This window comes from Anomaloglossus baeobatrachus, chromosome 10 (assembly GCF_048569485.1).
Source record: "Anomaloglossus baeobatrachus isolate aAnoBae1 chromosome 10, aAnoBae1.hap1, whole genome shotgun sequence".
NCBI lineage: Eukaryota > Metazoa > Chordata > Amphibia > Anura > Aromobatidae > Anomaloglossus > Anomaloglossus baeobatrachus.
In genome coordinates, this window is record NC_134362.1 from 126,689,664 (window position 1) to 126,717,553 (window position 27,890).

Here is a 27,890-nt window from a genome sequence, read left to right on the forward strand (position 1 = left end):
TGAAAACTCTGCATTTTTGTTGCAGAAATTTGTGCAAAACTCTACTTTTAGGCTATGTGCACACTTTGCGTCGAGGTACTTGCAGTTCAAAACGCAAATGGCAAAAACAATTGACATGCTGCTTCTTTAAAAAGCAGAGTTTTTGCCCAAATTTCTGCAACAAAAACGCATCATTTTGGACAGCATAGTGCGCACAAGAAATACTAAATTCCCATAGACTTTGCGTGAAAAGCAGAACGCATGCATTTTGGCATTAAAACGCTGCAGTTGAAAAAGTAGCGAAAAAGCAGGTAAAAAAGCAAAGTGCGCACATAGCCTTAAACGCTGCAGTTAAAAAAGCAGCGGAAAAGCAGGTAAAAAAGCAAAGTGCGCACATAGCCCAACAGGCTAATTAAGGTCTAAAACCTTGATCAGAATGATCTGAGCACACAAATTTCTAATCTTTTGCTTATACCTATTTTCCTTTTTGTAATATTTAAAATGTAAAAGATTATTTATTTTTTTTTGCCTGAATTGCAAAGGAAATGTATCCTCTTTAATGTTATGCCTTTTAGAGATCATTTCATAGTCAACTTGCTTAACTGTGCATAATAGCAGTGATTTTAACCAGGTGTGCTTAAACTTTTGCATGCTACTTTACGTTGTGGTTTTTGTCGAAAGCTCACAAAAATGCGATTCGGACACAGCACTGTGACACTTTGGACTCTGGCGTCTGTTCTGGTGGTATTAATCTTTTCTAGGTGTTCACAGAAATGTGATCGTTCACATTTGTGTGCTATTAAAAAATAAAAATAATTTATGCAACACCGCTCGAATAGAGACTACACAGAGTCCAAAGTGACCCTCGTCTGCCTCATTATAGTGAGTGGTTCCGCCTGGGGGGTTTTGTCTTTATTGCGTTTTTTGGGATTTTCACAGAAACCACGACGTAAGTGCTCTGCAGAGAGCGCAGGATCAATGTGACCTTAGGCTTATTCTCATTTTTGGGAGGTAGAGTGAATAGACAGTACAAGTACAGTTAGTTATTTTAATTTTTGCTCTAGTCACTGTGTGGTATTAGTGATTAGGACGGATTTATTTTTTGGGTTAGTGCGATTACACAGATTTAAATCTTTTGTTTTTGTTTTGTTTTTTTTGTTTAATGTTTTGCGTTATAAAATTTTAATGCTTTTTTTATAAAAAGCTTTTTCGTTACAATACTCTGGGAGCTGTAACTTAATTTCTTTGCTGAATGCGCAATGTCAGGGCTTGTTTTTTACTGGTTGCAGTTTTTATTTGTACCACTTTTATTTTACATATCACTTTCTGATCACCTTTTATTGACCTTTCTTCTGGAAGTATGATGAAACTGACATTTGTATGGTGTTTTCTGTACAAAATATATATAACAGTTGTATAGATTGAGTTTTTACAAATTTGGTGATACGAATTGTCTGTTTTTTTTTTGTTTTAACGTAAACTGTGTTTTTTGTTATGGTTCATTGGGTTTTCTTGATTTGTGTGTGGTTTTATTTTACTTTTTTTTCTTCTTCTTCTCATCCTGGTGTTTAGTTTGTCACTTAGGCCAGGGTCACAGGAACGTATGAAAGGGGTCTGATTATCATCCAGGAGAGTACGACAAGTGAAAATCAGTTTGGTATACAATTTCTCAAGCGAGTTGCTATATATATATATATATAATTTTCCCTTTCTCGCTTAGTGTCCGTTTAAAATGTGTATGACATCTGTATGAAATAGCTTGGTTGTTCTCGGTAGCTTTTAAGGTCCAGTCACACTAAGCAACTTACCAGCGATCCCAACAACGATAGGGATCGCTGGTAAGTTGCTAGGAGGTTGCTGGTGAGCTGTCACACTGCGACGCTCCAGCGATCCCACCAGCAACCTGACCTGGCAGGGATCGCTGGAGCGTGGCTACACGAGTTGCTGGTGAGCTCACCAGCAACCAGTGACCAGCCCCCAGTCTCCTAGTTACAGCACACATCAGGTTAATTAACCCGATGTGTGCTGCAGCTAAATGTGCACAGAGCAGGGAGCAGCGCACACTGAGCGCTGGCTCCTTGCTCTCCTAGTTACAGCACACATCGGGTTAATTGCCTGATGTGTGCTGCAGCTAAATGTGCACAGAGCAGGGAGCAGCGCACACTGCTTAGTGCTGGCTCCTTGCTCTCCTAGTTACAGCACACATCGGGTTAATTACCTGATGTGTGCTGCAGCTACATGTGCACAGAGCAGGAGCCGGCAGCACAGGCAGTGAGAGCGGAGGAGGCTGGTATCAAAGGTAAATATCGGGTAACCAAGGACAGGGCTTCTTGGTTACCCGATGTTTACATTAGTTACCAGCCTCAGCAGAAGCTGGCTCCCTGCTCACTGCACATTAGTTGTTGCTGTCTCGCTGTCACACACAGCGATCTGTGCTTCACAGCAGGACAGCAACAACTAAAAAATGGCCCAGGACATTCAGCAACAACCAACGACCTCACAGCAGGGGCCAGGTTGTTGCTGGATGTCACACACAGCAACATCGCTAGCAACGTCACAAAAGTTGTTCGTTACCAGCGATGTTGCTAGCGATGTTGCTTAGTGTGACGGGGTCTTTACTCTATTATCATTGACAGTGTGGTATGCTTCAGAATGTTATGTCCTTAAAAAATGGCCAGCATAGGGAGGGTCCTTGTGACGTCCTTTTTTTTTTTCTTCTTGCACCCATAGACTTGTGTTGGCAAGTCATATCTGAGATACTCATACAATGAGGCAGGCCGAGATTTTTTTTCCCTCAATCTGATTATTTTAGTGCTGATGAAAAATTTGCAGATCTGATCTGCATAATTGCCTAAGGGTATATGCGCACGCTGCGTTTTTTGGTTTGACAACAAAACTGCACCCTCTGGCACACTTTGACAACTGTAAAGACTGCGTTTGACAAAAAAAAATGTGGTAATAACGCATACACATTTTTGGCGCGTTTTTGTTAAATGCGTTTTTTAGAGGAGAAACAAAATATGATGGGGTAGAATACTTGATAGCTAGAATAGATAGAAAAATACAAAGAATAGAAAGAACATATAGAATAGATAGAAATAACAGAATAGCTCAATAAAGGGATAGTTATTCTTTTGTTTTCTTTATTTTTTTTTGGGGGGATAACGTGGGGTCTATTTTTCATATCAGCACAGAAACAGAAAACCAGCTGTAACCCTCAGCTGTGTGCTGTACCTTGGCTGGTTATGAAAAATAGAGGGAATCACACTTGCCTTTTTTTTTTTTTAATTTGATTTTTTTTTCTTCTTAGTTTAAAAAAAAATGACGTGTGGTCCACTTCATTTTTCTAAAACCAGCCAAGGTACAGCAAATAATTGGGGGCTGATATTATTAGGGTGGGAAGGGCCATGGTTATTTGGCCCTTGCCAACCTAACAATAGTAGCCCACAGCCGCCCCAGAAGTGGCACATCCATAAGATGCACCAATTCTGGCACTGGACCCAGCTCTCCCTGTTGTTTCAGTGTGGTGGCAATCTGGGTAATAAAGAGATAACAGCCCACTGCTGCTACTAAGTCCTAGATTAGTGATGGCAGGCGTCTGAGACACTCCCCATTACTAATCTGTAAGTGAAAGTAAATAAATACAAAACCCCAAAAATCCTTTATTTAGTTGAAAAAAGTTAAAAAAAAAAAAATACAAAAAGCACCCACTTTCACTACTTTATTAACCCCCCAAAGCACCCCTCCCGGTGCAAAGTAATCCACACGAGGTCCCACTGCGATTCAGCTCTTCTACATCCCTGTCTTATCACAGGAAGCGAAAATGACTGCACGCTGTGAGCTCCAGCAGCAAGTGAAGTGATCCGTGCGATAAGCAGTGACTTCACGCGGGTTATTTGCGGTCACAGCGGGAGTACATGTGTCCTGAAGTCTGCCACTGAAGTGAACCACAGGTGGAGGACTCACCTGCGTGACAATACCGCTGATTGCGAGGCCCACTTCAGTCGCGGCCTGAACCTCACAGCAGGCAGTCTTGTTCTATGGCGCTCGCTGTGAGCGTCAGATGTAGCAGTGCTTAAAGCATCATGGTACCTCTTGTGGATTACGTCAGACCTGGAGGTGTGCATGGGGGGTTAATAAAGTGGTGAAAGAGGATGCTTTTTTTTTTTTTTTCAAATAAAGTAATTTTTGGGTGTTTGTTTATTTACTTTCACTTACAGAATAGTGATGAGGGGGTGTCTCATAGATGCCTACCATGATTAATCTAGGACTTAGTAGCTGCTGTGGGCTGACATTAACTCCTTATTACCCGGATTACCACCGCACCAGGGCAATTGGGAAGAGCTGGGTAAAGTGCCGTGACTGTCACATCTAGTGGATGCCGCAATTCCGGGTGGCTGCTGGCTGATATTTTTAGGCTGGGGAGAGCCTAATAACCATATATCTCCCCAGTTTGAGAATACCAGTCCCCAACTGTGGGGCTTTATCTTGGCTGGGTATCAAAATTGGGGGGAACCGACGTCTGTGATTGGTTGCAGTCAGACAGCTGTCACTCAATGTGGGGGCGTGTCTGACTGCAACCAATCACTGACGCCAGTGTGCGGGGGCAGTAGCACATATGTATTATGTATGCTCCTAATGAGCGACCCCAGAAGGAGAGGCAGCGTGACAGCTGCACTGGTGATCTGTGAGTATGAAGTGCTTGGAGTGAGATAGAGAGAATGAATTTATCTTGGAACAATGTGGGTGACCTGCATTTTTGTTGACAAAAACGGATCCAAAATGCAAGGAAATCGCAGTGCAAATGCACAGATAACATTTTTCTTGCATTTTGACACACCTCTCTGATTTCAATGGGTGACTGGGTGACAAAACGCAAAAAGAATGAACATGTTGCTTTTTGACAAATATTTGACAAAACGCTGATAAAAAAAACTGCAACGTAAGCATGGAAATTCAGATTTCTAATAGACTTTGATGGAGAAGCAAAAGCATGCACATTGACAGTCATTGACACAGTGTAGTTTAAAATGCACCAAAACCACAATGTGCACATGAGACCTTAGGCTATGTGCACATGTAGCGTTCTGTCGCTGCAGAAATTTCTGCAGCAATTTGAACAGCACACCTGCGCTTCAAATCGCTGCAGAAAGAGTCCGTAATGAAAAAAAAAAAAGCTGATTTCATGCGCTCTGAGTGCAGCCCCTCCCATAGACAGAGCGGGGGATGCATGCAGAGCGCACGAAATAAGTGACTTCCCAGGGGGCAATGCACATAGGATTTCCCTGTGTTGAGCGCCTTTGCTGGCTGCTTGCAGTGTTTTCTCTGGCTGGTCTCCCCGAGATCAGTGATTGTTTTCTCTTTTGCTGTCCACTTCTGTGGGAGCAGTGGTATAATGGTTCGAATCACAGATGATCGGCATTAGATACACGTCTCTGGGGGTATCACACATGGGGGGCAAAAAATACACTGATCTGAGGGGGTATTACAATGATGGTCATTAGATACATGGCTCTCTGGCGTATCACATATGCATAGATACATAGCTCTGGAGGGGTATCACATGATGCCATTAGATACATGGCTTTGGAGGATATCACATGATTGGTATTAGGCACACTGTTCTGGGGTGGGGGTATCACATGAGGGCATTAGATATACAACTATGCTAAGCAGTGTAAGCTTCTGCAGAGGCTTACATTGATAGTGCAGAGCTGCATACCTCCCAACCGTCCCGGATTCTGCGGGACTCCCCCGATTTTTAGAGGTCTGTCCCGCGACTAACAGCTGAAACCTACAATGTTCCTCTTACACAGGACACAGGACACAGAGCTCCATTGTACAGAGCAGCGAATAAATAAATTAAATTCTCATTGGCTCTGAATTATCGTGGCGGCCGGGTCTCGAACCCGTGAATCGTGAGCTCGTTGTCCATAGGTAGCAGCTCTACCACTGCCTCTATTGAAAAGCATACGAAGATTTGGTAATCTTGACCTCCGTATTGCAGTAGAGAAACCAGAAGCAGATTATTCAGCTGCAAAGATGGATAGAGGGAGGGAGGGATAGATATATGATAGATAGCTAGATACATACATGATAGATAGATTTAGAAATACTGCATCTCTTTGTAGTAGAAGGAAAGAGTCAGATTCATTTGTTCCCATAAAACTACTATAAAGAAATGAGGAAAAAAAATACAACCTTTTTCTTTTTTTTTTTTTTTTATTTTCACCACCTGAGATTCAAACCAGCAACTTTCAAACATGTCAGAGGGAGGATTTTATGTGAATAAACCTACAATGCTGCCTCTTACACAGGACACAGAGCTCCATTGTACAGAGCAGCGTCGCTGTGTTCTGTCTTCTAGAGGGAGAGGAAAAGAGGTTTTTTTTTTTCTTTTTTTCTTCTAATAAAATTACTAAAAATAATAAAAAAAAAGGAATAATATAATTTTATTACTTTTTTATAACTTAATAAACATCACAAATCCGCAAATAACATGGACATATTTGGTGTCCCTGTAATCATAACGACCCAAACAAGACAGCGATCAGATTATTGATGAGGATCGGTGAATAACGTAAAAAAAGGTACAATTAATTATTTTTCTTTATTAAAACCCATAAAAAATGTAATGTTTTGTTGAGGCAATGTTCACACGTAGTGTAAATAATGCGTTTTTTCTGCAGGTGTCCGTACCATGAGCGCAATAACATTCTTCTCCTGTTATTTCGGGTCTGTGGTATTTTTTATTTTTTTGTTCCCCTTATTTGATACGTGTTTATTTGCAGATGTGAATCTTGAAGCTTATAAACAAACACCAAATCCGCACAGTTCAGCAGCGTCTTTAGACACAGAGGACAGATTTCATGTCTCATCCACTTTGCTTGGACAATTAGTCTGTGTTCACATGTAGTGTAAATGCTGCTTTATTTTTCTGCTGGTTTTTTTGCACATTTATTCTTCTGTGTTCAAGCAAAGTGGATGTGATTCCATGAAAAGACGCCGCTGAACTCTGCGGTTTTGTTTGTTTTTTCTGTAGTGTTTTTTTATGTGGAGCTTAGGAAAAAGCTTCTCTGTACAATAAAAACACTTAAAAACGCAGATTCACATCTGAACCAAAAACACACTAAATAATGGAGAAAAGGCAGAAAAATGCAAAAATGGAATAACCATAGAAGATTGTTATTACAGTATATAGTTTGGTGCAGACATCGGCATAAGCAAAAAACACAGAATTTATGCAACGTGTGACTTATAGGCACAAATAAACAACATGTCATATAGTGACACATATAAATATAAGAAAATTCTGGCTGCTATGACTATTAACAAACAGTCCGGGACATCTGCTGAATGACCCTTACTGCCAAATGGGTGTGGCTAGGGGTGTGGTCAAAATTTGCCGCGGGGAGCTGCGAACGCCGCAGACTTTGTCCCTCTTTGCTGTCTTCAAAAGTTGAGAAGTATGGAACGGAGTCACTGTTCAGATCACAGTACTGTACATGCTCTGAAATGCAGGCTGACATTGGCTGGGAGCAGTGATCAGCAGCCTTATATCGTATTAACTTTAGACCTCGCTCTTACTTGCGTTTAATACGGACTAGTGCAGTCCAATGAAAATTGGATTGAACTGGCACCAACGTTAAACATCTACGCAGTGTCCATCTGCGTTTTTTTTTTCCTCATACTCATTTGGCATCAGAAATTGCAGCCTGCTGCTTTTGGCAGTGTACATCGGATCACATGCACCCGTATAAGTCTATGGGTGCGTGTGAAACATCGGTTTGCACTGATGACATCCAAGTGCAGTCTGTTATACACACACAGGCAGTGGAGAAGATGGAGAGATTAATATCTCCCTCTTTTCCTCACCTGACAGCTGATCACAGGATCAGATCACAGTTGCATTATACTTGGCTCATGTTCGCAGCGGAGCCTGAGCCAAGTGTCATTAACGTATTGCTTCCAATACTATTGGATCGGATGCCATACACTGAGTGAGGCCTTAGACTGCTGATTGCCATTGCCAGTACTCTCCTCTTCTCGGACCTCCGCTTCTTGCTCTCCCCTCCTATCGCAATCGCATCCTCGCACCTCTTCCTTTCATTGCTTGCACTGACATACCCAGGTCACAGCTGAAAGCATATACAATGGAGATGTGGTCAGACACTGACCGCAGACTCCTATGTACAGTGACTGCTGTATTTCAGTTGTGTAAGTGTTGTGCTCAGACATTTAAACAGCAACAAATGAAAATGGGAGCTACCAGTAGCAGCAGAATAAATGAATAAAAAAAGTTAAAACCGAATATTTCATTTTTTTCTTAAATATTTGATATCCCCAATAAATACAAGAATAAAAATCTTGACACATTTCTTCTAATAAGCAGTAAGTTACCAAAGTGCTTGTTTTTACAATCACTATTTGACAGTATCTATCAAGAAGGGAATAATCTTTTAAAGGGATTGACCACTTTTCGGTCACCCTTTCTCAACCATGTTTTCCCCAAGTAATATAGTAACATTAATGATGCCCTTTCAGCGGTTAGCATTGGCTCTCCCAGGGATCACGTGAAACAATTTGGCCAGTAAGGCTATGTGCCCACATACAGTTAGGTCCAGAAATATTTGGACAGTGACACAAGTTTTGTTATTTTAGCTGTTTACAAAAACATGTTCAGAAATACAATTATATATATAATATGGGCTGAAAGTGCACACTCCCAGCTGCAATATGAGAGTTTTCACATCCAAATCGGAGAAAGGGTTTAGGAATCATAGCTCTGTAATGCATAGCCTCCTCTTTTTCAAGGGACCAAAATTAATTGGACAAGGGACTCTAAGGGCTGCAATTAACTCTGAAGGCGTCTCCCTCGTTAACCTGTAATCAATGAAGTAGTTAAAAGGTCTGGGGTTGATTACAGGTGTGTGGTTTTGCATTTGGAAGTTGTTGCTGTGACCAGACAACATGCGGTCTAAGGAACTCTCAATTGAGGTGAAGCAGAACATCCTGAGGCTGAAAAAAAAGAAAAAAATCCATCAGAGAGATAGCAGACATGCTTGGAGTAGCAAAATCAACAGTCGGGTACATTCTGAGAAAAAAGGAATTGACTGGTGAGCTTGGGAACTCAAAAAGGCCTGGGCGTCCACGGATGACAACAGTGGTGGATGATCGCCGCATACTTTCTTTGGTAAACAAGAACCCGTTCACAACATCAACTGAAGTCCAGAACACTCTCAGTGAAGTAGGTGTATCTGTCTCTAAGTCAACAGTAAAGAGAAGACTCCATGAAAGTAAATACAAAGGGTTCACATCTAGATGCAAACCGTTCATCAATTCCAAAAATAGACAGGCCAGAGTTAAATTTGCTGAAAAACACCTCATGAAGCCAGCTCAGTTCTGGAAAAGTATTCTATGGACAGATGAGACCAAGATCAACCTGTACCAGAATGATGGGAAGAAAAAAGTTTGGAGAAGAAAGGGAACGGCACATGATCCAAGGCACACCACATCCTCTGTAAAACATGGTGGAGGCAACGTGATGGCATGGGCATGCATGGCTTTCAATGGCACTGGGTCACTTGTGTTTATTGATGACATAACAGCAGACAAGAGTAGCCGGATGAATTCTGAAGTGTACCGGGATATACTTTCAGCCCAGATTCAGCCAAATGCCGCAAAGTTGATCGGACGGCGCTTCATAGTACAGATGGACAATGACCCCAAGCATACAGCCAAAGCTACCCAGGAGTTCATGAGTGCAAAAAAGTGGAACATTCTGCAATGGCCAAGTCAATCACCAGATCTTAACCCAATTGAGCATGCATTTCACTTGCTCAAATCCAGACTTAAGACGGAAAGACCCACAAACAAGCAAGACCTGAAGGCTGCGGCTGTAAAGGCCTGGCAAAGCATTAAGAAGGAGGAAACCCAGCGTTTGGTAATGTCCATGGGTTCCAGACTTAAGGCAGTGATTGCCTCCAAAGGATTCGCAACAAAATATTGAAACTAAAAATTTTTTTTTGGGTTTGGTTTATTTGTCCAATTACTTTTGACCTCCTAAAATGTGGAGTGTTTGTAAAGAAATGTGTACAATTCCTACAATTTCTATCAGATATTTTTGTTCAAACCTTCAAATTAAACGTTACAATCTGCACTTGGATTCTGTTGTAGAGGTTTCATTTCAAATCCAATGTGGTGGCATGCAGAGCCCAACTCGCGAAAATTGTGTCACTGTCCAAATATTTCTGGACCTAACTGTAGCATATTTTTTCTGCACCAAAAAAAACATGTTTTGACAGGGAAAAAAGCAGCTGAAAAAATGTGCATTTTTATTGCGTTTGCGCGTTTTTTTCACATGCTTTTTTCCCATGCTTCTTTTTTAGCATTTAGTCATGGCGAGCGCGGGGTTCAGGCGCTGTACCCCTGTGGTCGCCGCCGGGTCACGGGCTGATCTTAGAGCTGGGAGCCGGCTCTTGCTGCCAGGCGCACTGCCCATGCCTCTCCCTGCAGTTTAACCCCCTAAATACTGCAATCAGTGTGATCGTAGCATTCAGGAGGCAGGGAGAGGAATTGCTTACCTCTCCTTGGTGATTGGGTCCCTGTAATACGATCATAGGGACCTGGTCACTGCCATGGTAACCCAAGGTCGTCCACATGACGACCCCTGGTTAATGAGGTACGAATCACTTTTGTTCCCTGCAGCCATTTCCTCATCTCGTGGTCTGCAGGGAACCCAGGTGACATCACAAGGTGAACAGAGTTCATGCCGACAGATCTATAGTAAACCCTGGTGATATGCGGGCATGAACTCTTTTCACCTTGTGACGTCAGTGGAGTTCCCTGCAGACCGGGAGGTGAGGAAATAGCTGCAGGAGAGCCCAGTGATGTCACAAAAGCAGATAAAAACGCACACAAAAAAGCAAGGTGGGCATTACACATGAGGTTTTCCCTGCGTTTTTCACTGACTCCATTGAAGTAAATTGGAAAAAAAAGGCAGAAACAATTGATATGCTGCTTCTTTTTTCAGACATAAAAACCGCAAGGAAAAAAAGAAGCAACATGGGCACACAGCAAGTCTGGATTCTCCTAGAATTTGGTGGGATGCTTTCACCTTGTTTTAAGTGATTTAAAAAAGCAAGGAAAAAACACAGAAAAACACACTTTAGGCACAAGGCCAAAGAACTGACATGCTGCTGCTTTTGTTCAGCAACAAAAACTGCAAGGAAAAAAGAAGCAATGTGGAAACAGCAAGTCAGGATTCTCATAGACTTTGCTTGGATACTTTTTCCTTGCTTTGATTAATTAAAACAAGCAAGGAAAGAAGCATGAAAAAAAGCAATGTGGGCATAGAGCCTAAGAGCTGATTTTACTGTACCCTCCTTCAGACAAATTGTACATTCGGAGGAAGTGAGAGCTGCTTCTGTTCTCACTCCCTCCAGATGTCAACTACGTCTGAAGAAGGGTTACAGTAAAGTGTCCGCAGGGATATTCATGTCACGAGATCTCTGGGAGAGACAGCTGTTAACACCGCTGTAACGACACCATTATTGTATGTTAGTATAAGGGATATTATTTTATTGGGGGGAAATATTGAGAAGAGGTTTAATGCATGATGCCAACTAGCCATTGGATCCATGGAAATGTGTTATCTGGGTGGATGAACCACTTAAAGGGAACCTGTCACTTGGAAAAATGCTATTAACCTGCAGAGGTATGGTTAATCTGCATGTTAATAGCATTCTCAACCTGCCCAGTGCTTCCACTTTAAACTCCACTGCTGGGAGGAAATTAACTTTAATCCCCCGGAAGCAATCTGGTTTCAGTCATGGGGGTGATGCCCCCGCAGGTTCATACACCGCGTTGGCTGTGGAAACAGTCAGAGTGTGTGGGGGAGGGTGGTTATAGCGATCACTCTTCATACACAGAGTGGTGACTGAAACAATGTCAGCGCTGCCTCCATGACTGAAACCAGAATGCTGGCTGGAGGATTAAAGTTCATTTCCTCCCGGCAGCGGGGTTTAATTTGCAGGCGTTGAGCAGTTTCAGAATGCTATAAACCTGCAGATTAACCCCATATTTGCAGGTTAATATCATATTTCTACTTGAAAACGTTCCCTTTTAACGTTTTCTTGCAATATTATTGAATTTTAATTTAATAGATACCATGTCTCCTACATGTACAAATAGTGCCTCTTGTAAAATATGATGGTGGTCTCAATGCAAAAAAAAATCCACTCCTTAGAAACAGGAGTTGACATGTTTGCTGTGAAGTAGCTTGAGGTTGATCCCACTAAACACCTTTTAAGATAAATTAAAACCCTGACAGCAAACCAGATGGTGTAAATGCAATCCAAAAGCATTGTTGAAAGTAAATGTATATGCTTCACCACATATTAGGTTTTGATCCTATTATTAAATGTATGTTTCTTGAATCTAGTGTGTTGTCTGATATGAAGCCCATGTTCCAGAGTAATTCATAGAATCATTAAACAAAACAAAATATTTTTTGGTAGGTCTAGTGATGATGTCGCACTTAGTCCAAAACTCAAAATGGAGAATACCGCTTCTGGATGTTTAAGTGGATCTAGTAGCAGCGGAAGCTTTCAAGCAACCTCAAGAAGTCCTGCAGTGCTTCTTCCAGGACTGTCTGATTCGCTAATTACTAGATCGGTTGTTCAGGTATTCATTTCTTTTTACTGTATTTTATGTAACCATATAACATGTTTTTATTAATCTAGGGTTTAAAATTAATTCAGTAGCTTCTGCCAGGGTTCTGCGATACCTTAAAGAGAACCAACTAGCAGGATTTTAATATAGAAAATAAAGCCATTGCTACATTTAGCCTCCTAGCGTCGGTGTAAGCATACCTTACCTTTTTTGTTCTGAGATTGGATATTTTATTTCAGAAATATGTGCAAGTAAAGTTGCAGAAATGTACCGCTATTTGATAACTGCTACAGAATATCTAATATGGGTCGGGTTTTTCTATCTATTCACGCCCCTGTCTGCTGCCTGGCCTTGGTAGATGCTAAACTGTATAGGCTTCTTCCAGGTATGAGTCATTTCTCTCACGTGATAGAAATGCAGCCCATACAGTCTAGCATCTACCAAGGCTAGGGAGGCAGACAGGGGCAGGATTAGATAGCAAAACCCAGCCCACATATTCCCTTCTTGTTGCAACTAGCAATCAAATAGCAGTGCATTTCTGTAACTTTACTTGCACATATTTCTGAAATAAAATAAAAAATAACTGGTACGAGTACTATTTCTGAAATAAAACCTCCAATCTCAGAACAAAAGGTATGCTTACATTCAGCATCCTAGTGCCAGTATAGCACTGGCTTTACCTTTTATATCTGAAAATCCTGCTGGTTGGTTCTCTTTTTAACCCCTTTTTGACCTTCAATGTACTGGTGCGTCCTATTTTAATGTCACTTAATGACCAGGGACGTACCAGTATATCCAAGCAATTGCTGGGGCATGGGACTGTACATACAAGCATACGCAAGGGCACATGAGACTGTCCTCCTGTGATCGCTTAGCATAAATCCCAAGATAAATGTGAACTGATCCAAAATGTTCTGTAACAAAATCACCACCAAATAGCATTCAACTTAACCCAAAAAACCCCACAAATTCCCATTTTGGTCCATCATTGGTTAATGAAAATATAGGTACTTCCACATTACTGGTAGCACAAAGGCTCTCAAAAACGTTATGGCTGCCCCCCTCAAAAAAAGAAATTGAGCAAAACCAGCACTCCCAAATCTAAATGCCCCCCTCTCTTCTGAGCCCCACAATGTGTCTAAACCACAGATAGCAAGCATATATTTGGCATTGTTGTATTGAGGAGAGCCCACTTAAATGTACGGGGTTAGATAAATTCTATCCATTTTAAATTACACTCAACTCTGAAAGAGGCAGCTCAAAGCAAACTTAACTATCCGGAGGATAAGGCGTTAATGCTTCAAAATGTATTATGCAATTATCACAACAAAAAAATTGCAGAGTGCTTTATGGAATTTAAACACACAATTGTAAAATCACACAGTACAGGCAAAGGATGATGAAGTAGATATCAATAATCCCTTTAAAGCGGGCTTTACACACTACGATATATCTAACGAGATGTCGACGGGGTCAAGTCATAAGTGATACACATCTGGCATCGTTAGTAATATCATAGCGTGTGACAGCTATGAACGAGCAGAAATACTCACCTTCTAGTTCACCGCTGACACGTCACTCATTTTCGAAAAAACACACGTCCTGTTGTTCATCGTACCCGGGGCAGCACACATCGCTCCGTGTGACACCCCGGGAACGATTAACTGCAGCTTACCTGCGGCCGCCAGCAATGCTGAAGGAAGGAGGTGGGAGGGATGTTTACGTCCCGCTCATCTCCACCCCTCCGCTTCTATTGGCTGGCCACTTTGTGACGTCGCTGTGACGCCTAACGTCCCTCCCCTTCAGAAAGTGGATGTTCGCCGCCCACAGCGAGGTCGTTTGGAAGGTGAGTACGCTTGACGGGGGGTTACAGCATTGTGCGACACGGGCAAGAAATTGCCAGTGCCGCACAAACGATTGGGGCGGGTGCAATTGCAAATGCGATCGCACAAGAAATTGTAAGGTGTAAAGCAGCCTTTAGGCACCCAGGTGACAGGTTATACAGATGAATACAAAAAGCCCCTCCCCCTTGTAAAAAATGCTAAGTTGGAAATAGAATAATGGTAGAGAAGCAATCGTGCAAATTTAGAAATCAGCAAATCCACAGTGGCACATACAAATTGCTGTGGGATAATGGAAATTAAAAGGTTTACATACAAAGGGTTAACTGGTCACCCAGAGTCAGAGGGAAATTGCTCTACGCCAGGGAGCTCTCCTACGTACATTTTCATGGTTAAAAATGGTTACACTCCATTCCCCCTGAGGACACTGACTCTCTGCTCTACTTCTCCTGTTCTCTCCTTCACTTCATGTAGCTTGTGGCGCATTGTTATCATATCTTCTCTGAGACTCCCTCTCTGTTGGTTCACCTCAGTAATAGATGCTCTGCACTGCATCATTACTGTGAAGATATCTAAGACCGCCCCCCTCTTTCACTCCCCGCTGCACTGCCTCCATGCCCCAAAATCACCTCCAGCTCACCTCCTCTTGCCTCCCCGCGATGTCCACTGCTCCCTCGTCTACCGCAGCGCTCCAGTCGGGTTGCAGCCTGTCGCCGGATCTCTAAATCGTCTGCACCACCATCCCTCCTCTGCACCACACTACCCACGGCGCCATCTTGGTTTTGCCGCTCTGCTTCTCCCGCCAACTTTTTCAGCCCTCTCTTTGTCTTATTGGCGGCGGTAAGCGCGTGCAACAAGGCAGGGGGTTTCCCAGCTGCAGTCTGTATCTTTTGGTGATCGTTTTCGGGCTTTTTCCTATGGATTGCCTAGATTCTCGGCAGGATCTACAAGATCTGCATCTATTCACACGTCACGCTAGGCCATGCCCCCCAAGATCTTCATACTTTACAAGGCTCCGTCGCAGCTGTAAACTGCTCCCGTGCAGCTATACACTGCTCCTGCGGCCTCTACTCATTATTGCTTGTCCATATGTACTCAGCACTGTTTTCCCTGCCCACCAGCCGGCCTGGTCTCTGTGATTGGTTGCAGCAAGATGCTCCCCCAGCCTGTGGGACCACATCTGACTGCAATCAATCATCATTCATTGCGGCTCATTCATTCTCTCTGTGGAGCGCACAGAGAGCGGTCATGTTCTATGGCCGCTTGCTGTGACAGAGATGTAGCAGAGCTGGAATCGCTGTTGGACCTAGTGTGGATTACATCAGACCTACAGGGGTGTTTATGGGGTTAATAAAGTGGTGAAAGAGGGTGGTTTTTGTATTTTATTCCAATTAAGATTTTTTTTGGTGTTTTGTGTTCATTTACAGATTAGTGATGAGGGGGTGTCTAATAGACGTGTGCCAACACTAACCTAGGGCTTAGTGACAGCTGTGGGCTGTTAATAACACCTTATTACCCCGATTGCTACCACACCAGGGCAATTGAGAAGAGCCGGGTAAAGCTCCAGACTTATAACATCTAATGGATGCAACAATCCTGGACAGCGTCAGGTTGCTATTTTTAGGCTGAGGGGCAGCCAATAGCCGTGGCCCTCCCCAGTCTGAGAATACCAGCCCCCAGCTGTCGCGCTTTATCTTTTCCTTAAAATGTGTTTTATTTGTTACCATGAATATAGTAGCATAGTGCTTTGTGACCTGTAGGGTCAGTGATACACATGCTCAGATGTATACCTTAAAGCATCTATTTATCTATTTGGCCAGAAACATAACTTGAAAATCCTGCGCTTCATCTAAAAATGTATGATATGAGCCAGCTGCTATGATGTGACATTTATAATATTGGGTTCATCTTAAAGGGAACCTGTCAGCAGAAATTTTGCCCAAAACCTAAAAGATTCCGCCTCTGCAGCTCCTGGGCTGCATTCTAGAAAGGTCCCTGTTATTATTGTGCCCCATGTGAGACCAAAATAAAGACTTTATAAAGTGGTACCTTTTTGTATTCAGATACTGTAAATGTGACACGGGGGCGGGCTCTCTGGCGTCCGTTATTCTACCTCCTGGTCCTGTATGCCGCCCCCATCGCTCCTTTCCATAGCTGATGCACTGCCCACTGCTCCAGCCATCCCCGCGCATGCCCAGTGCCAGTCTCACGGGACTGAGCAGTGTGACCGCTGGTGACGTGTGCGCAGACAAGTGATTATGGGCGGGGCTGTGATTGTTATCAGCAAGTACCCGCCCATAATCTCGTGAGCGCGCAAACCTCACCAGCGGTCACACTGTGCTCAGTGTAGATGCTAGACTGTATGGGCTACTTCCAGGGATGACGTCCCTTTTGTCACGTGATAGGGGCGTGTTCAAAATACTATCACGTGACAAAAGGGACGTCATCCCTGGAAGCAGCCCATACAGTCTAGCATCTACACTGAGCACAGTGTGACCGCTGGTGAGGTTTGCGCGCTCACGAGATTATGGGCGGGTACTTGCTGATAACAATCACAGCCCCGCCCATAATCACTTGTCTGCGCACACGTCACCAGCGGTCACACTGCTCAGTCCCGTGAGACTGGCACTGGGCATGCGCGGGGATGGCTGGAGCAGTGGGCGGTGCATCAGCTATGGAAAGGAGCGATGGGGGCGACATACAGGACCAGGGGGCAGAATAACGGACGCCAGAAAGCCCGCCCCCGTGTCACATTTACAGTATCTGAATACAAAAAGGTACCACTTTATAAAGTCTTTATTTTGGTCTCACATGGAGCACAATAATAACAGGGACCTTTCTAGAATGCAGCCCAGGAGCTGCAGAGGGGGAATCTTTTAGGTTTTGGGCGAAATTTCTGCTGACAGGTTCCCTTTAAGCAATGCAGGGATGATTTGAGCCCTGATGTGGCTGCTCCCTGTTGCTTTTTCCCCAGCATGAAAGCAAATTGAATATTTATCATTTATTAACACTTTTTTATTTTTTTTTTCTTAATGTCCTTCATAGGTCACATCATCTAACCTTTCTTTAGAACTTCAGAGCTTGGAACCATTGGTGGTATCTCAGTCTTCCCCTACTCGTGGGCGATCTCCTGATGTGATATCGAGCGCTTCCACTGTCATATCCCAAGATATTCCAGAAATTGCCTCTGAAACACTGCAGCGAAGTTGTCCTTTATCTGTTAACGTAGTCCAAGAAGAGAACTGTGCATCCAATCAAGCACCAAGCATGAGCTCTGCTGCATCTGCTTTACAGCTTCTATCAACACGAAGTCGAAATACATCTGAGCTGTTGCTTCGCCCACTAGAGTATGCGTGTTCCATGTCTAATAATGAGCTCATCAGTGCTCAGTGTCTAGAAAAAGCAAAACTTACTGATAATATGGTGGAAGATATTTCTCAACCATGGCCAGCAGCTCCTGATATAACACGGGAAACCAAAAATAAATTAATAGAAAGGTATCTCTTAAATTCATATTTACATTATTGTGTGTGTATTTACTATAAGGCCAAAGATATGTAGATACCCATCTTTATTATTGAGCTTAGGTGTTTGTTAAACAGTTTACAGAATACAGTTGCAGAATTGCTAGCATATATCTATGTACTCTCTATAGACAAATTGTAGTATGGATTATGCCCACAAACGTCTTAGCCCTGCTTATAAAATAAAAATAACATATACTTTGTTCCCATATTGGCACCGTGCCAGCGATGCTGAGGCTCACTTTTAGGTTGTCATGTGAGCCCAGCATTTAATCAGCAGTCACTATTAGGCTGATGTGCTCTCACTACTTTTATTTGCTCAAGGTTCGAACAAGGAAAATGTGATTGCAGCAGCCCAATATTGGTTGCTGATTGGCTGCAGGGTCACATGACATAATGGTGTCACCCCAGGAGATACGGAAGCCTGTACAGAAGGGGAGTATAGTTTTTTTTTTAATTTTATAAGAAGGACTATTTTATTTATAAATGGGTTGTCCAGGTAGTCTTTAAGATACTGCACTGTCGTTGAGTAGCATGCCTGTTATTGTCACGAGTCCGCAAAAGATCTTGCAAAAATCCCATGAAAAATTATAGAAAATAATGCACAAGAGTAGTTGGAAACTTAGCTGGCTGCAATCCACTGACTACACAAACACAACTAGAAGTAGCGGTGGAGCATTCCTAACAAACCTAGATGCCTCGTCACCGCCGGAGGACTAACTAACCTCAAAGATGAAATGAGGAATCCTGACTTTCCTCATAGCAGCCTAAAAGGAAAGTCAAAAGCCCTTAACATATAACAACGGTGATGTAAGAAGAAAACAACACACAAATGGTAGATATAGAATTAAGCAAAGTGAAGCCCTGCTGGCTAGATAAAGTATAGGATATATTGCTGGTTGCAGCCAGTAAAAACAATGAAAAAATACCGAATAATCAAAAAAAATTCCATAAAGAGCACACTATCTTCCACCCACTATATCAGGAACTCTTGTGTAAATACATTTAAATAGAAAAAGCAAATATAATGGGATAATCTTAACTACAAAGTCACGGAAGATACAACAATTCCTGAACAAAACAGGGAGTAATAACTCCCTTTCTCACTAGAAATAAATCGCCCTCTAAAAATAGTGCAGAAAGAGCATTTATTCACTTGCAAGAAACAAAAGGGAATATTTTCAAACATTAATTTAAAAAAAGACAAAGATTAAGGAGAAACCTTCAGTGCAAATTCAGCCCTTAACCAAGCCCAGACTAAGAGAGCAAATTTACTTATCAGACATAGCTGAAAACTCAGAATGACATGGAAACAAAACTGATGCAAAAGGAACAAAAAAGCCACTGTAGAGATTCCTGGACAATCCAAAAAGGAGCCAAAAAAGTAAAAATAGAACCTACAGTGAAAAGCAAAAAGCCTAAAGGCTGGAGGACAAACTTCAGGACATCTTCACATGGATCAGAAACAATTATCACCGGCAAAGGTTAGACAAAAACTGCCTTACTATATCCCCCCAGGCTGGACTCCATAGACTCCCTGAAGCAGCAATCATCTCCTGAACTTGTCTGAGCGATAGATACAGAATAAGACTCATTACCAACACAAAAAAAAAAGAGAAAGAGTGAATCAGTGATCTAATCTGCATAATATAGGTTAATCCAATCAAATCATACAATAAAAGCCAGGACTATATGCAAGGGCAAATTGCATAAACATGTTTAGAAGAAGGGGGGAGGAAAAAGCGATCATAAAAGCCCAAACAAATTAGTCAAAATTGATTTTTATTAAATATAAATACAATTAATCAGTTATAAATGGTACAGGTATTACTGGGAACAACATTGCATGCATTAGTATTTATACGATTAACAGGAACGCATCATAGTATGTGCATAAATAGAAACTCAAAGGAGTCAAAATGGGCCAGAAGTCATAAGGGAAATATACATATATTTAGCTAGAATATATGACTTCAAAAGCCACTAAGGGGCACTCTAGATACGCAAGGGGCAGCTATGCCTGGTGGTGTAATGTAGAGCCAAACACCACTAGAGGTCACTCAAAGTGCACCAAAATATATCAATGATGTAGTTAATTTCAAGACCACTAGGGGTCACTCCCTATACATGACAAATACATTGGGGCACTTAGAGTCTATACCAGTGATGGCGAACCTGTGGCACTCCAGCTGTTGCAAAACTACCATTCCCATCATGTCTTCACAGCCAAAGCTTTTGCTTTGAATGGCCAGGCATGATGGGAATTGTAGTTTTGCAACAGCTGGAGTGCCACAGGTGCACCATCACTGGTCTATACTGTGGCAAGTTTCAACTACATACAGGCAATCTAGAGTGGCCTATAAAAGATCCATAGAAAAAATATCACATTAAAGGTTGAAATGCATAACAAATAATGCAGCTATTAGGTGGTAAAGCCATCAGAGCGGTTACCTGTTAAAGCGTGCAAACACCCGACACGTGTTTCGTTTTTTCTTTTTTTCCGGATTTTCTTTTTCATCAAGGGGCGTGTGACGCCCCTTGAAGAAAAACCGAAACACGTGTCGGGTGTTTGCACGCTTTAACATGTAACCGCTCTGATGGCTTTACCACCTAATAGCTGCATTATTTGTTATGCATTTCCACCTTTAATGTGATATTTTTTCTATGGGTCTTTTATAAGCCACTCTAGATTGGCTGTATGTAGTTGAATCTTGCCATAGTATAGACTCTAAGTGCCCCAATGTATTTGTCATGTATAGGGAGTGACCCCTAGTGGTCTTGAAATTAACTACATCATTGATATATTTTGGTGCACTTTGAGTGACCTCTAGTGGTGTTTAGCTCTACATTACACCACCGAGGCATAGCTGCCCCTTGCATATCTAGAGTGACCCCTAGTGGCTTTTGAAGTCATATATTCTAGCTAAATATATGTAAATTTCCCTTATGACTTCTGGCCCATTTTGACTCCTTTGAGTTTCTATTTATGCACATACTATGATGCGGTCCTAGTAATCGTATAAATACTAATGCATGCAATGTTGTTCCCAGTAATATCTGTACCATTTATAACTGATTGTATTTATATTTAGTAAAAATCAGTTTTGACTAATTTGATTGTTTAAGCTTTTATGATCGCTTTTTCCTCCCCCCCTTCTTCCCTACCAACACTAGCTACCAGAGGGAGTCCAGAAACACTCTTGGGAACAGCACCATCTCTGATATTCACAACACATGCCATATTATCCACAAGGCAGTTTCTGAAACTTATATGTTAGATTTGCTCTCCCCCACCCTCCGCTGCTGTAGGACCTTTTATAGCTGATATTGCAGAACTAGGATACATTGTCTGTAGATATAAAACATCACCTTGATCATTTTATAGATTTGGCTATACCTTTTATCCACAGAGAATAGTACAGTATACAAACCTTTAGGATAATGATATATCAATATCTCTGCCCCTGTTTACAAAGCTGGATCTATATACAGTAGTTATAGTTTAGTGAGAAGGCGCTTGAGGACCTGCAGAGAGCCCTGATTCCCTCAGACATTTTGGAATGCTTGCTGACCTTACAAATATTTATTTGGCTGATTGAACACAAATTCCCTCAGATGCCCTTCATATTCTTGTGTAAACCTTTACCTTAACACAATATTAACACATCCATGTTTCGTAGTTTGTTTATGGGCTGCGATGCACCGACAAACCATTGGTCTCCTGATGTGAACTCTATAGCCTCATTGGCATATATGAAGCCCTGTGGCTTGTCTATGTATCACAGTCCATAAACAGATCGTGAGACACATATATGGGAATTTGATCTAAGATTGGAAGTGGCTTTTTTTTTTCTTAATTGTAAAATTAAATGGTCTTTTTGACAATGGAATGTTAAACAAGCTCAGTGCATGATGGTCCGATGTCTTACTACTTTTTTCGTTTGTGTTTGTTTTTTATTGGTGTGTGTGTTTAGTTGAAAACTATGGTGTACCTCTATTACAGTTAAGGCGAGTTCAAACAATGTTAGATTAATGTGTATTGGTGCCTTCCGACGCTCCTTAGTCAGATGTTGTTGGGGAGAGGAGGGTTTTGCTTGTCTAATTTCAGACTCATTCTTTTTGTACACACTGAAATTAGCCACTGACGAAGGAGTCTAGTAGTTGCTCTCTATAAGGCTGCTTTCACACATCAGGTTTTTGCTGTGCGCACAATCCGGCGATTTGCGGGAAAAACGCATCCTTTTTTTTGCCGCCGGGTGTGGTTTTTCCTCAAAGACTTTTATTAGCGCCAGATTGTGCCGCATGTACTTGCGTTTGATCCAATTTTTGCCGGTTGCGGCAAAAATTGTCACTCCGGTGGCCGCACAGGACACAGAGAGGAACGTTTTTTGCCAGCGGCAAAAAACGCATAGCGCCGGGTGCGGCGCTGTGCGGCATGGTGCATAATGAAAGTCTATGCGCCCCGGATGCCGTGGCATGCATCAAACGCCGGAAGCATGTACCGGATCCAGGTTTTACTTCTGAGCATGCCCAGAAGTGATATAAATTCATTGCTCGTCAGAAAATCAATCACTCACTCTCTCTCAAACTCTCCCACTCACTGACTCATTCACTCTCTCTTTCCTACTCACCGATCACGGGCGCGGCGCTGCACGGCTGTCACAATGCTGGCGGCTTTTCCTGATTTGAAAATGCCGGCCGCCCATTATTCAATCTCGTATTCACTGCTTTCCCCGCCCACCGGCGCCTATGGTTGGTTGCAGTCAGACACGCCCCCACGCTGAGTGACAGCTGTCTCACTGCAACCAATCACAGCCGCCGGTGGGCGGGTCTATATCTTGCAGTAAAATAAATCAATAAATAATTAAAAAAAAAAACGGCGTGCGGTCCCCCCCAATTTTGATACCAACCAAGATAAAGCTACACGGCTGGAGGCTGGTATTCTCAGGATGTGGAGCCCCACGTTATGGGGAGCCCCCCAGCCTAACAATATCAGCCAGCAGCCGCCCGGAATTGCCGCATCCATTAGATGCGACAGTCTTGGGACTCTTCCTGGCTCATCCCGAATTGCCCTGGTGCGGTGGCAATCAGGGTAATAAAGGGTTAATCATGGCAGGCGTCTAAGACACCCCCAATGATTAACCTGTAAGCGAAAGTAAACACATACACCCAAAAAATACTTTATTTGGAATAAAAGACAAAAAAACACCCTCTTTCACCATTTTATTAAAATCCCCAAAAACCCCTCCAGGTCCGACGTAATCCACAGAGGTCCCACGACGATTTCAGCTCTGGTACGTTAAGCTGACAGGAGCGGCAGTAGAATACCGTCGCTCTCTATCAGCTCCACGCAGCAACTGAAGGGAGTCACGCTGTCAGCGGTGACTTCAGCTGAGGTAGTGCCGGTGTATGTGCGGTGATGATGCATGAGGGAGTGCCTGGGTATGCGCGGTGATAATGCGTGCGGGAATGCCTGTGTATGTGCGGTGATGATGCGTGTGGGAGTGCCTGTGTATGTGCAGTGATGATGCGTGCAGGAGTGCCTGTGTATGTGCGGTGATGGTGCGTGCGGGAGTGCCGGTGTATGTGCGGCGATGGTGCATGCTGTTGTGTGGTGATGATGGGGTCTCTCTCTCAGCATTTAAAAAAAAAAAAAGACTGATCCGTTTTTTACTGGATCCATTGCATCAGTATTTACACATTCTAAGACTGATCCTTTGCATCAGGCACAAACCGGATTGTGCATGATTGCAAAAACACTGATGTGTGAAAGTAGCCTAAGCGAGCTCTTTTCAGTGGGTAATCCAGGAGAGATGACATCCATCAGCTAACTATTGTATGTGTGACGGGTTTAAACTGAGTAACTTGTTTTTTTTTTGTTTTTTTTTTTAACAACATAGGTTTTACAAGGTGATTTAGCATGCAATTAACTTCTGAACAAGTGATATATGCCACTATCAAATAGGTATAGAGGATACATTAAAGGACACAAAATTCTTATTTTTAGTTGTTAATGACATATCGAGTGGGGCTACAGAGACAAAACATTGTAATATTTTATTATTTGTCACATGAAGATAAATACATTTTTAAAAGGGCTTATGATGCGCCAGTAACACGTGTCCATGTTTTTGCAGAGGACGTATTTTTCTTCTTTAATGTTATGTAGTTTATTTTCCTTTTTTTGCCCACTGCCTGATTTCTTAATCTTTTACATGTTTGTATTTCAACTGTGGAAAAAAGAAGCGCAAATAGGGTCTTACCCGGTATGGGAATTAAGGCCCCGTCACACTAAGCAACATCGCTAGCAACATCGCTGCTAACGAACAACTTTTGTGACGTTGCTAGCGATGTTGCTGTGTGTGACATCCAGCAACAACCTGGCCCCTGCTGTGAGGTCGTTGGTTGTTGCTGAATGTCCTGGGCCATTTTTTAGTTGTTGCTGTCCCGCTGTGAAGCACAGATCGCTGTGTGTGACAGCGAGACAGCAACAACTAAATGTGCAGGCAGCAGGAGCCGGCTTCTGCGGAGGCTGGTAACCAATGTAAACATCGGGTAACCAAGAAGCCCTGTCCTTGGTTACCCGATATTTACCTTTGTTACCAGCCTCCCCCGCTCTCACTGTCAGTGCCGGCTCCTGCTCTGTGCACATGTAGCTGCAGGACACATCGGGTTAATTAACCCGATGTGTGCTGTAACTAGGAGAGCAGGGAGCCAGCGCTAAGCATTGTGCGCTGCTCCCTGCTCTGTGCACATTTAGCTGCAGCACACATCGGGTAATTAACCCCATGTGTGCTGTACTAGGAGAGCAGGGAGCCAGCGCTCAGTGTGCGCTGCTCCCTGCTCTCTGCACGTGTAGCTGCGTGAGCTGGTAACCAAGGTAAATATCGGGTTGGTTTCCCGATATTTACCTTAGTTACCAAGCGCAGCATCTTCCACGCGGCGCTGCTGGCTGGGGGCTTGTCACTGGTTGCTGGTGAGCTCACCAGCAACTCGTGTAGCGACGCTCCAGCGATCCCTGCCAGGTCAGGTTGCTGGTGGGATCGCTGGAGCGTTGCAGTGTGACATCTCACCAGCAACCTCCTAGCAACTTACCAGCGATCCCTATCGTTGTTGGGATCGCTGGTAAGTTGCTTAGTGTGACTGGACCTTTAGATACAGTGCTAGGTATCAAATTCACCTATTGGAGTTGTGCCAGTCGCAACCCATTTCTGGGCATATGTAGGTAGTGGTCAGCAGCAGCCCCGAAATAGAGCAGTAGATAAACGGAGGAGAGGAATACAGGTATAAGCCGTGCTAGAAACCACAAATACAGAAATATGATTAAATCACTTTTTTTTTAATTTTCACAGGTCAAAGCGTTTCAGAGATACTGTATATCTATCTTCTTCATCAGGACAAACCAAAGGAATCAGATGGGATTTCTTTGGTTTGTCCTGATGAAGGAGATCGATATATCTCTGAAACGCGTTGACCTGTGAAAATAAAGAAGGGATTTAATCATATTTCTGGATTCGTGGTTTCTAGCGTCGCTTATATCTTTTACATGTTTGGCACACTTAAATTTTTCAGATCACCAAACAAATTTAAGTATTCGACAAAGGTAACACAAGGAAACACAAAATGCAGTTTATAAAGGAGGGTCTTTATTATTAATGAAAAAATAAATCCAAACCTACAGGGTCTTGTGTGAAAAAGTGACTGCTCTCCCCCCCATTAAAACATATTTGTAGTTTAACACATCTTTGGGAAGCAGAGTTCAATTTCCCCAGCCCACACAAAGGTCTGATAACTGCCACACCTAAATCTAGAAATAACTTAAATCGGACCTGCCTGACGAAGTGAAGTAGACCAAAAAAGCCTCAAAAGCTAGACAAAAGATAAGAGAAGACAAGGCAATTGTGATATTGACTACCTTATTTTCTCCGAAGCGGCCATGTTTCTTTTGGGTGAGGCAGCCATCAGTGTCACCCCCTTGGATTCTACCAGAAACTCGGGATCTGCTCTTGCAGAGGCAGTGTTTCACCCTCAAACTTCAGGCCTGCATTTCAAAGCCTGGAACTTGAAAAGGGACTTCTAATAGAACACAGGATTTCTCAGCATCTCGTTTTCACACTCCTGATGAGTAGGAAACCAATAACAACGAAAATATATGAAAGAATCTAGAAGAAGTTACTGTCTAGCACAGGGGAGGCCTCAAGAGGGAAAATTTAAGTCCATTCTAGAAATTCTCCAGAATTGGAATTGGGTTTAGTTATTAGTACCCTTAAGGTGCAGATATCGCCCTGAGGTCCTTGTACAATTGCAACCTTCCTGACAATACCTTTGCCAAAAGAGTTATTAAATCTTGTAGTAGGTCCAGCCTGGTGCCTTGCCCCAGGGTTTCCTCCTGGGATTTTAATTTTGTGTTAGAGGCATTAATCAAGATTCCCTTTGAGCACCTTCAGGGCACTTTGGTCAAAAATCTCACCTTTTTAAAGTTATTTTACTAGTTTCGCTAACATCAGCTAGGAGGATAAGTGATATGCAGGCCTTCTCTATCAACCCTCCATATACTCAGATTCTGGAGGATAGGGTTATTTTAAGAACAGACCCAGCACACCTGTCTAAAATATCAAAAACATTTCACAGATCTCAAGAGAGAAATTTTCTCTCCCTTTTGTTCTTCCCTACAAAATCACAGAGACGCTCCACACACTTGACGTTAGGAGATCCCTAAAGTCAGACATTATTCATATGCTTTCAAGGGGCTAGGAAGGGGCTTACAGCCTTAAAGAGCACACTAGCTAGGTGGGTTAAAGAGGCCATTAGATTATTTTATGTGGCCAGTAATGACTCTGGACCAGTGATTTTATAGTTCAAAACATGCTAATTATTTTTTTTTTACTTGGAGGTGATCCTTAAAATTACAATCCATAAAGAAAGCACTAGCGTCCAACCTCCCTGCCACTAAACTGCCATTATCTTAATCTGTGACAGTACTTTCTGTGGACATACCGTACTTCATCCATAACAGCATCTAGTGAATGTGCACGACCTGAGATACTTTTTAAACAGTCTACCGCAGTCTGACTGAATCTGCTCTTGTACTGCACTTTGATCTGTTTTTTTTATTTTGTGAGTCTTCTTTTTTTTCACTTTTTACCTAATCCCCCTATGGGACTCAAACTTTTATTATTTTGATCACTCGTCTCTTGTATTGGAATAGACATGTATTGCACTGCATGATAACTGTCAGATTACACTGACAGAATGCCTGTTACACGCTGACTCTGGCTGGGTTTAACAGATAACTATGGATGATCGAATACCAAAATATACGACTTTGCGAATATCCGACGAATAGGTCACCATTCGCGAATATTCGACTATTCGCCTATTCGCGAATATTCGATGTGCAATGTAAGTTTATGGGAAACCTGAACAATCACGTTGGACCTAACGGCGAGCTGTGGTGACTGAGGAAAAGGCTGAAATGCATGGGAAAAGGCAGAAACAGTATGGGCACAGCCTGTAGAAGGCTGAAACTGGTCTGAAATCATCTCTAGCTCTCTCTGCGGTGCCATCACTCAGGTTACCTGTGGCCAGTTGGAGTCCTCCACCTGAGAGCAGTGGCCACGGGTAACTTGAGTGATGTCACCGCTGATAGCGTGACTCACTTCAGTTGCTCCGTGGAGCTCACAGAGCGGCGGTGCTCTACAGCCGCTCCTGTCAGCTTCATGTAGCAGAGTTGGATGTGTTGTGGGACCTCGTGTGGATTACGCCGGACCTTGAGGGGTATTTGGGGATTTTAAAAAAGTGGTGAAAGAGGGTGTTTTTGTGAGGGTGTTTTTGTGTCTTTTGTTACAAATAAAGGATTTTTTTCAGGTGTATG

The 27,890-nt window shown here is 42.7% G+C and overlaps 1 protein-coding gene across 2 annotated transcripts in view; it reads left to right on the forward strand.

The window, feature by feature from the left end:
* EDC4 (enhancer of mRNA decapping 4) overlaps positions 1-27,890 on the forward strand; it is a 948,906-nt gene that overhangs the window by 547,542 nt on the left and 373,474 nt on the right. For both annotated transcript variants that reach the window (XM_075325634.1, XM_075325635.1), the window contains 2 exons: positions 12,498-12,663; positions 17,538-17,989. In XM_075325634.1, coding sequence (XP_075181749.1) covers positions 12,498-12,663; positions 17,538-17,989 — 618 coding nt within the window. The remainder of the gene's footprint in view (positions 1-12,497; positions 12,664-17,537; positions 17,990-27,890) is intronic.